Genomic DNA, 10385 nt, shown 5'->3' with positions numbered 1-10385 from the left:
GGGGGGAGAGAGAGAGACGGGGGAGAGAGAGGGGGGAGAGAGAGAGAGGGGGGAGAGAGAGAGAGAGGGGGGAGAGAGAGACGGGGGAGAGAGAGGGGGGAGAGAGAGAGGGGGGGAGAGAGAGAGGGGGGGGGGAGAGAGAGAGAGAGGAGGGGGGGGAGAGGGGGGAGAGAGAGAGAGGGGAGAGAGGGGAGAGAGGGGAGAGAGGGGAGAGAGAGAGAGAGAGAGGGGGGAGAGAGTGAGAGGGGAGAGAGAGAGAGAGGGGGGGAGAGGGGGGGGGGGGAGAGAGGGGGGAGGGGGGAGAGGGGGGGCTACTTACTCCTTCAGCTCATCGATGGTCTTCTGTTTCTCCTCGATCTCGTCCCGTAGACGCATCAGTTGTTTCTGGTGACTGTCCCGGTGATTGTCCATCTGTTGTTCAAGAACCTTCTGTGGGGAGGACACCACATTGACCTGATTGTGCCGGTGCTCGGGGGAGGAGGGGGCGGCGGGGGGGGGGGGGGGAGGTCCCGGGTCTGACAGCCCCGATTAGCTGTGATCGCTGTGATGCCCCAGTAAACCCCTGCCCCCCCCGCCCCTCAACTCCCTTCAGAACCCCCCCCCTTCAACCATCTATCCCACTCCGAGAGTCATGGCCAACAGGGGCAACGATCAGAGAGAGTCTAACCCCACCCCACCGCCCCATCCGCCTGAGAACCCGGATGCAGCAATTGGGGAGGTGCCACGGGGAGCAGGGAGCAAGTCCCAGGATCAAAGGGGGTTCCGCCTTTTTTGGGTTGAGATAAGGAGGAATCTCATCGCTCGACGTAGGTCGGAGGGGGGCTTGTGGACCTACGGGTCCCTGTGGATACTCCGTCAAGTCTATCCTGAGACCTTTTCAGTTGTATCAGAGCTTGGTATGGGGGTTCCCTCTCTGTCCAAGACCGCAAGGAACTACAAAGGGATGTGTGTGTGTGAACATAGCCCAGTCCCGTCGCGTAAACCAGCCTCCCATCCATTGACTCCGTCTACACTTCCCGCTGGTGTCCAGATCACCAACAACCTGTCCTGGTCCCCCCACGCCGACACTATAGTTAAGAAAGCCCCACCAACACCCTCTACTTTCTCAGAAGACTAAGGAAATTCGGCATGTCCGCTACGACTCTCACCAACTTTTACAGATGCCCCATAGAAAGCATCCTTCCCGGGTGTATCACAGCTTGGTCTGGGGCTCCTGCTCTGCCCAAGACCGCAAGGAACTACAAAGGGTCGTGTGTGTGAACGTAGCCCAGTCCCATCACGCAAACCAGCCTCCCATCCATCGACTCCGTCTACACTTCCCGCTGTCTCAGGAAAAGCAGCCGGCATAATCAAGGACCCCCCCCGCCAACGCACCCCGGACATTCTCTCTTCCACCTTCTTCCGTCGGGGGAAAAAGATACAAAAGTCTGAGGTCACGTACCGACCGACTCAAGAACAGCTTCTTCCCTGCTGCTGCCGTCAGACTTTTGAATGGACCGACCTCGCATTAAGTTGATCTTTCTCTACACCCCTAGCTGTGACTGTAACACTACATTCTGCACCCTCTCCTTTCCTTCTCTATGAACGGTATGCTTTGTCTGTACAGCGCGCAAGAAACAATACTTTTCACTGTATCCCAATACACGGGACAATAATAAATCGAATCGAATCAGAGACAGTCAGTTTGATTAGACTTCCCAGTGTTGTGGGAATCTAGGGATTAGAGAATCAGAGAGGTTTACAGCATGGAAACAGGCCCTTCGGCCCAACTTGTCCATGCCGTCCTTTTCTTTCAAACCCCTAAGCTAGTCCCAATTGCCCGCGTTTGGCCCATATCCCTCTATACCCATCGTACCCATGTAACTAAACGCTTTTTAAAAGACAAAATTGTACCCACCTCTACTACTGCCTCTGGCAGCTTGTTCCAGACACTCACCACCCTCTGTGTGAAAAAATTGCCCCTCTGGACACTTCTGTATCTCTCCCCTCTCACCTTAAACCTACGCCCTCTAGTTTTAGACTCCCCTACCTTTGGGAAAAGATATTGACTATCTAGCTGATCTGTGCCCCTCATTATTTTATAGACCTCTATAAGATCACCCCTCAGCCTCCTACGCTCCAGAGAAAAAAGTCCCAGTCTATCCAGCCTCTCCTTATAACTCAAACCATCAAGTCCCGGGAGCATCCTAGTAAATCTTTTCTGCGCTCTTCCTAGTTTAATAATATCCTTTCTACAATAGGGTGACCAGGACTGTACGCAGGTCAGGCGGGGGGTTGGGGAGTGGGGTTGAGTGGGGAACCTTCCATTCCCTCCTATCCTTACCTTCACTTCCTCTGTCTCATGCGTGGAGTTATCTTCAATTGCCTCCTTCACCGCCGCTCCGTTCACCGTTTCTGGAGAGATGGAGAGAGTTGAGGGTCAGAGATGTGCGTCAGAATCCATTCCACCATCTCCAGGGTCCTCACAAACACTGTCCCCCCCACACAGTGCGGCGCTCCCTCAGCACTGACCCTCCCACACAGTGCGGCGCTTCCTCAGCACTGACCCTCCCACACAGTGCGGCGCTCCCTCAGCACTGACCCTCCCACACAGTGCGGCGCTCCCTCAGCACTGACCCTCCCACACAGTGCGGTGCTCCCTCAGCACTGACCCTCCCACAGTGCGGCGCTCCCTCAGCACCGACCCTCCCACAGTGCGGCGCTCCCTCAGCACCGACCCTCCCACAGTGCGGCACTCCCTCAGCACCGACCCTCCCATAGTGCGGCGCTCCCTCAGCACCGACCCTCCCACACAGTGCGGCGCTCCCTCAGCACTGACCCTCCCACACAGTGCGGGGCTCCCTCAGCACTGACCCTCCCACAGTGCGGCGCTCCCTCAGCACTGACCCTCCCACAGTGCAGCGCTCCCTCAGCACTGACCCTCCCACAGTGCGGGGCTCCCTCAGCACTGACCCTCCCACAGTGCGGCGCTCCCTCAGCACTGACCCTCCCCACAGTGCGGCGCTCCCTCAGCACTGACCCTCCCGCAGTGCGGCGCTCCCTCAGCACTGACCCTCCCCACAGTGCGGCGCTCCCTCAGCACTGACCCTCCCACAGTGCGGCGCTCCCTCAGCGCCGACCCTCCCACAGTGCGGCGCTCCCTCAGCACTGACCCTCCCACAGTGCAGCGCTCCCTCAGCACTGACCCTCCCACAGTGCGGCGCTCCCTCAGCACTGACCCTCCCACAGTGCAGCGCTCCCTCAGCACTGACCCTCCCACAGTGCGGCGCTCCCTCAGCACTGACCCTCCCACACAGTGCGGCGCTCCCTCAGCACTGACCCTCCCCACAGTGCGGCGCTCCCTCAGCACTGACCCTCCCACAGTGCGGCACTCCCTCAGCTCTGACCCTCCCACACAGAGCGGCGCTCCCTTAGCACTGACCCTCCCACAGTGCGGCGCTCCCTCAGCACTGACCCTCCCACAGTGCGGCGCTCCCTCAGCACTGACCCTCCCACAGTGCGGCGCTCCCTCAGCACTGACCCTCCCACACAGTGCGGCGCTCCCTCAGCACTGACCCTCCCACAGTGCGGCACTCCCTCAGCACTGACCCTCCCACAGTGCGGCACTCCCTCAGCACTGACCCTCCCACAGTGCGGCGCTCCCTCAGCACTGACCCTCCCACAGTGCGGCACTCCCTCAGCACTGACCCTCCCACAGTGCGGCGCTCCCTCAGCACTGACCCTCCCACACAGTGCGGCGCTCCCTTATTACTACTTGGGGTTCACTCTATCTGCCTCTATCTTTCTCACTTGACCATCCCATGGCAGCAATGGGTTTTGAACACCCCTGTACCTTGGGCCTGTATTTTGGCCATCTCTTCACTGAGTGCGTCGTAAGCTTCCTCCAGTTGCCGCTTCTTGAACTCCAGGCTGTGCATGCATTCTGTCAGCGACCTGATCTTAGCCTCATGCTGAAAGACACAGATTTACATTCAGTCAGGCTCTCTGTCCCAAATACAGAGTAAAGCTCCCTCTACACTGTCCCCCCATCAAACACTCCCAGGACAGGTACAGCACAGGGTTAGATACAGAGTAAAGCTCCTTCTACACTGTCCCCCATCAAACACTCCCAGGGACAGGTACAGCACGGGGTTAGACACAGAGTAAAGCTCCTTCTACACTGTCCCCCATCAAACACTCCCAGGACAGGTACAGCATGGGGTTAGATACAGAGTAAAGCTCCCTCTACACTGTCTCCATCAAACACTCCCAGGACAGGTACAGCACGGGGTTAGATACAGAGTAAAGCTCGCTCTGCACTGTCCCCATCAAACACTCCCTGGACAGATACAGAACATAGAACAGTACAGCACAGAACAGGCCCTTCGGCCCACGATGTTGTGCCGAGCTTTATCTGAAACCAAGATCAAGCTATCCCACTCCCTATCATCCTGGTGTGCTCCATGTGCCTATCCAATAACCGCTTAAATGTTCCTAAAGTGTCTGACTCCACTATCACTGCAGGCAGTCCATTCCACACCCCAACCACTCTCTGCGTAAAGAACCTACCTCTGATATCCTTCCTGTATCTCCCACCATGAACCCTATAGTTATGCCCCCTTGTAATAGCTCCATCCACCCGAGGAAATAGTCTTTGAACGTTCACTCTATCTATCCCCTTCATCATTTTATAAACCTCTATTAAGTCTCCCCTCAGCCTCCTCCGCTCCAGAGAGAACAGCCCTAGCTCCCTCAACCTTTCCTCATAAGACCTACCCTCCAAATCAGGCAGCATCCTGGTAAATCTCCTCTGCACTCTTTCCAGCGCTTCCACATCCTTCTTATAGTGAGGTGACCAGAACTGCACACAATATTCCAAATGCGGTCTCACCAAGGTCCTGTACAGTTGCAGCATAACCCCACGGCTCTTAAACTCCAACCCCCTGTTAATAAAAGCTAACACACTATAGGCCTTCTTCACAGCTCTATTCACTTGAGTGGCAACCTTTAGAGATCTGTGGATATGGACCCCAAGATCTCTCTGTTCCTCCACAGTCTTCAGAACTCTAACTTTGACCCTGTAATCCACATTTAAATTAGTCCTACCAAAATGAATCACCTCACATTTATCAGGGTTAAACTCCATCTGCCATTTTTCAGCCCAACTTTGCATCCTATCTATGTCTCTTTGCAGCCTACAACCGCACGGGGTTAGATACAGGGTAAAGCTCCCCCTACACTGTCCCCCATCAAACACTACCAGGACAGGTACAGCACGGGGTTAGATACAGAGTAAAGCTCCCTCTACACTGTCCCCATCAAACACTCCCAGGACAAGTACAGCACGGCGTTAGATACAGAGTAAAGCTCCCTCGACACTGTCCCCATCAAACACGCCCAGGACAAGTACAGCACGGGGTTAGATACAGAGTAAAGCTCCCTCTACACTCCCTCCCCATCAAACACTCCCAGGACAGGTACAGCACGGGGTTAGATACAGAATAAAGCTCCCTCTACACTGTCCCCCCATCAAACACTCCCAGGACAGGTACAGCACGGGGTTAGATACAGAGTAAAGCTCCCACTACACTGGGTCCCCCATCAAACACTCCCAGGACAGGTACAGCACGGGGTTAGATACAGAGTGAAGCTCCCTCTACACTGTCCCCATCAAACACTCCCAGGACAGGGACAGCACGGGGTTAGATACAGAGTAAAGCTCCCTCTACACTGTCCCCCCCATCAAACACTCCCAGGACAGGTACAGCACGGGGTTAGATACAGAGTAAAGCTCCCCCTACACTGTCCCCCATCAAACACTCCCAGGACAGGTACAGCACGGGGTTAGATACAGAGTAAAGCTCCCTCTACACTGTCCCCCATCAAACACTCCCAGGACAGATACAGCATGGGGTTAGATACACAGTAAAGCTCTCTGAACACTGTCCCCATCAAACACTCCCAGGACAGGTACAGAACGGGGTTAGATACAGAGTAAAGCTCCCTTTACACTGTCCCCATCAAACACTCCCAGGACAGGCACAGCACGGGGTTAGATACAGAGTAAAGCTCCCTTTACACTGTCCCCATCAAACACTCCCAGGACAGGCACAGCACGGGGTTAGATACAGAGTAAAGCTCCCTTAACACTGTCCCCATCAAACACTCCCAGGACAGGTACAGCACGGGGTTAGATACAGAGTCAAGCTCCCTCTACACTGTCCCCATCAAACACTCCCAGGACAGGTACAGCACGGGGTTAGATACAGAGTAAAGCTCCCTCTACACTGTCCCCATCAAACACTCCCAGGACAGGTACAGCACGGGGTTAGATACAGAGTAAAGCTCCCTCTACACTGTCCCCCATCAAACACTCCCAGGACAGGTACAGCACAGGGTTAGATACAGAGTAAAGCTCCCTCTACACTGTCCCCCCATCAAACACTCCCAGGACAGTTACAGCACAGGGTTAGATACAGAGTAAAGCTCCCTCTACACTGTCCCCCCATCAAACACTCCCAGGACAGGTACAGCACGGGGTTAGATACAGAGTAAAGCTCCCTCTACACTGTCCCCCCATCAAACACTCCCAGGACAGGTACAGCACGGGGTTAGATACAGAGTAAAGCTCCCTCTACACTGTCCCCCCATCAAACACTCCCAGGACAGGTACAGCACGGGGTTAGATACAGAGTAAAGCTCCCTCTACACTGTCCCCCCCATCAAAAACTCCCAGGACAGGTACAGCACGGGGTTAGATACAGAGTAAAGCTCCCTCTACACTGTCCCCATCAAACACTCCCAGGACAGGTACAACACGGGGTTAGATACAGAGTAAAGCTCCCTCTACACTGTCCCCCATCAAACACTCCCAGGACAGGTACAGCACGGGGTTAGATACAGAGTAAAGCTCCCTCTACACTGTCCCCCATCAAACACTCCCAGGACAGGTACAGCACGGGGTTAGATACAGAGTAAAGCTCCCTCTACACTGTCCCCATCAAACACTCCCAGGACAGGTACAGCACGGGGTTAGATACAGAGTAAAGCTCCCTCTACACTGTCCCCCCCATCAAACACTCCCAGGACAGGTACAGCACGGGGTTAGATACAGAGTAAAGCTCCCTCTACACTGTCCCCATCAAACACTCCCAGGACAGGTACAACACGGGGTTAGATACAGAGTAAAGCTCCCTCTACACTGTCCCCCATCAAACACTCCCAGGACAGGTACAGCACGGGGTTAGATACAGAGTAAAGCTCCCTCTACACTGTCCCCATCAAACACTCCCAGGACAGGGACAACACGGGGTTAGATACCGAGTGAAGCTGACCTGTGAGATGAGGAGTTGGCAGGAGGAAAGTTCTCGGGAGTTCTGCTCCATCTTCCTGTTGCACTCGGTCTGACTTTCTTCCAATTGGCGGCACCTCTTCATCAAAGTCTTCACCTCCGACTTCATCTTGCTGATGTACAGACGGGCAACGGTGAATTCTTCCTCCAAGGCCCCACTGAACTCCACGGGCTGGTGGGGGGGGCGTGAGAGGGAGGAGGTGGGGGAGGGAGAGGGTGGTGGGGAGAAGGACGGAAGCATGGCGAGAAAGAGATGGAAGAGAGAGAGTGTGAGAGAAAGATGGAGAGAGGGGAGGGGCGGAGCGGGGGGGCGGGGAGCGGGGGGAAGTGAAGACGGGGGGGGGGAGACACGGACAGGGACAGGGGGATGGGAGAGCAGGAGGGAGGGAATGGGGCAAGAAAGAGATGGGCAGAAAATTGTGGAGATAATGGGTCAGTGTTTACAGTGGGGGAGGTCCCCGGGGGGCGTGTGTCAGTATTTACAGGGGGGGACCCTGGGGGGGAGTGTGTCAGTATTTACAGGGGGGGGTCCCCGGGGGGAGTGTGTCAGTATTTACAGGGGGAGGTCCCCGGGGGGAGTGTGTCAGTATTTACAGGGGGAGGTCCCTAGGGAGTGTGTCAGTATTTACAGGGGGGGGTCCCCAGGGGGAGTGTGTCAGTATTTACAGGGGGGGTCCCCGGGGGGAGAGTGTCAGTATTTACAGGGGGGGTCCCCGGGGGGAGTGTGTCAGTATTTACAGGAGGGGTCCCTGGGGAGTGTGTCAGTATTTACAGGGTGGGTCCCGGGGGGAGTGTGTCAGTATTTACAGGGTGGGGTCCCTGGGGAGTGTGTCAGTATTTACAGGGGGGTCCCGGGGGGAGTGTGTCAGTATTTACAGGGGGGAGGTCCCTGGGGGATGTGTCAGTATTTACAGGGGGGATCCCCGGGGAGTGTGTCAGTATTTACAGGAGGGGTCCCCGGGGGGGAGTGTGTCAGTATTTACAGGGGGGGGTCCCGTGGAGAGTGTGTCAGTATTTAAAGGGGGGGGTCCCGTGGAGAGTGTGTCAGCATTTACAGGGGGGGGTCCCTGGGGGGAGTGTGTCAGTATTTACAGGGGGGGTCCCTGGGGGGAGTGTGTCAGTATTTACAGGGGGGGTCCCCGGGGGGAGTGTGTCAGTATTTACAGGGGGGGTCCCCGGGGGGGAGTGTGTCAGTATTTACAGGGGGGGTCCCCGGGGGGAGTGTGTCAGTATTTACAGGAGGGGTCCCTGGGGAGTGTGTCAGTATTTACAGGGTGGGTCCCGGGGGGAGTGTGTCAGTATTTACAGGGTGGGGTCCCTGGGGAGTGTGTCAGTATTTACAGGGGGGTCCCGGGGGGAGTGTGTCAGTATTTACAGGGGGGAGGTCCCTGGGGGATGTGTCAGTATTTACAGGGGGGATCCCCGGGGAGTGTGTCAGTATTTACAGGAGGGGTCCCCGGGGGGGGAGTGTGTCAGTATTTACAGGGGGGGGTCCCGTGGAGAGTGTGTCAGTATTTAAAGGGGGGGGTCCCGTGGAGAGTGTGTCAGTATTTACAGGGGGGGGTCCCTGGGGGGAGTGTGTCAGTATTTACAGGGGGGGTCCCTGGGGGGAGTGTGTCAGTATTTACAGGGGGGGTCCCCGGGGGGAGTGTGTCAGTATTTACAGGGGGGGTCCCCGGGGGGGAGTGTGTCAGTATTTACAGGGGGGGTCCCCGGGGGGAGTGTGTCAGTATTTACAGGGCAGTCCCTGGGGAGTGTGTCAGTATTTACAGGGGGTCCCCGGGGGAGTGTGTCAGTATTTACAGGGAGGTCCCCGGGGGGAGTGTGTCAGTATTTACAGGGGGGTCCCTGGGGAGTGTGTCAGTATTTACAGGGGGGTCCCCGGGGGGAGTGTGTCAGTATTTACAGGGTTCCCTGGGGAGTGTGTCAGTATTTACAGGGTTCCCTGGGGAGTGTGTCAGTATTTACAAGGGGGTCCCTGGGGAGTGTGTCAGTATTTACAGGGTTCCCTGGGGAGTGTGTCAGTATTTACAGGGGGGTCCCTGGGGGGAGTGTGTCAGTATTTTCAGGGGGGTCCCCGGGGGGAGTGTGTCAGTATTTACAGGGGGGGTCCCGGGGGGAGTGTGTCAGTATTTACAGGGTGGGGTCCCTGGGGAGTGTGTCAGTATTTACAGGGGGGGGTCCCCGGGGGGAGTGTGTCAGTATTTACAGGGGGGGGGTCCCCGGGGGGAGTGTGTCAGTATTTACAGGGGGGTCCCGGGGGGAGTGTGTCAGTATTTACAGGGGGAGGTCCCCGGGGAGAGTGTGTCAGTATTTACAGGGGGGGGTCCCCGGGGGGAGTGTGTCAGTATTTACAGGGGGGTCCCGGGGGGAGTGTGTCAGTATTTACAGGGAGGTCCCTGGGGGATGTGTCAGTATTTACAGGGCGGTCCCTGGGGAGTGTGTCAGTATTTACAGGGGGGATCCCCGGGGAGTGTGTCAGTATTTACAGGGCGGTCCCTGGGGAGTGTGTCAGTATTTACAGGGGGTCCCCGGGGGAGTGTGTCAGTATTTACAGGGGGGGTCCCCGGGGGGAGTGTGTCAGTATTTACAGAGGGGGGTCCCTAGGGGAATGTGTCAGTATTTACAGGGAGGTCCCCGGGGGGAGTGTGTCAGTATTTACAGGGGGATCCCTGGGGAGTGTGTCAGTATTTACAGGGGGGTCCCCGGGGGGAGTGTGTCAGTATTTACAGGGGGGGGGTCCCTGGGGGGAGTGTGTCAGTATTTACAGGGTTCCCTGGGGAGTGTGTCAGTATTTACAGGGGTCCCTGGGGTGTGTGTCAGTATTTACAGGGGGGGGTCCCTGGGGAGTGTGTCAGTATTTACAGAGGGGGGTCGCCGGGGGGGAGTGTGTCAGTATTTACATGGGGGGTCCCCGGGGGGGAGTGTGTCAGTATTTACAGAGGGGGGTCCCCGGGGGGAGTGTGTCAGTATTTACAGGGTTCCCTGGGGAGTGTGTCAGTATTTACAGGGTTCCCTGGGGAGTGTGTCAGTATTTACAGGGTTCCCAGGGGAG

At 56.6% G+C, this 10385-nt stretch overlaps 1 protein-coding gene across 1 annotated transcript in view; it reads right to left on the bottom strand.

Moving 5' to 3' along the window:
- Window positions 1–319: 319 nt before the first annotated feature.
- The window catches only part of LOC144490569 (kinesin heavy chain-like), a gene marked incomplete at both ends in the record, with an annotated part of 29789 nt that continues 19723 nt past the window's right edge, over window positions 320–10385 (bottom strand). Inside the window, 4 exons of the mRNA XM_078208287.1 lie at window positions 320–429; window positions 2324–2394; window positions 3833–3950; window positions 7314–7502. Coding sequence (XP_078064413.1) covers window positions 320–429; window positions 2324–2394; window positions 3833–3950; window positions 7314–7502 — 488 coding nt within the window. The remainder of the gene's footprint in view (window positions 430–2323; window positions 2395–3832; window positions 3951–7313; window positions 7503–10385) is intronic.

Source organism: Mustelus asterias, unplaced genomic scaffold (assembly GCF_964213995.1).
Source record: "Mustelus asterias unplaced genomic scaffold, sMusAst1.hap1.1 HAP1_SCAFFOLD_3444, whole genome shotgun sequence".
NCBI classification, from domain to species: domain Eukaryota; kingdom Metazoa; phylum Chordata; class Chondrichthyes; order Carcharhiniformes; family Triakidae; genus Mustelus; species Mustelus asterias.
The sequence above is the reverse complement of the archived record's forward strand: the minus strand, read 5'-3'. Positions and strand labels throughout refer to the sequence as shown.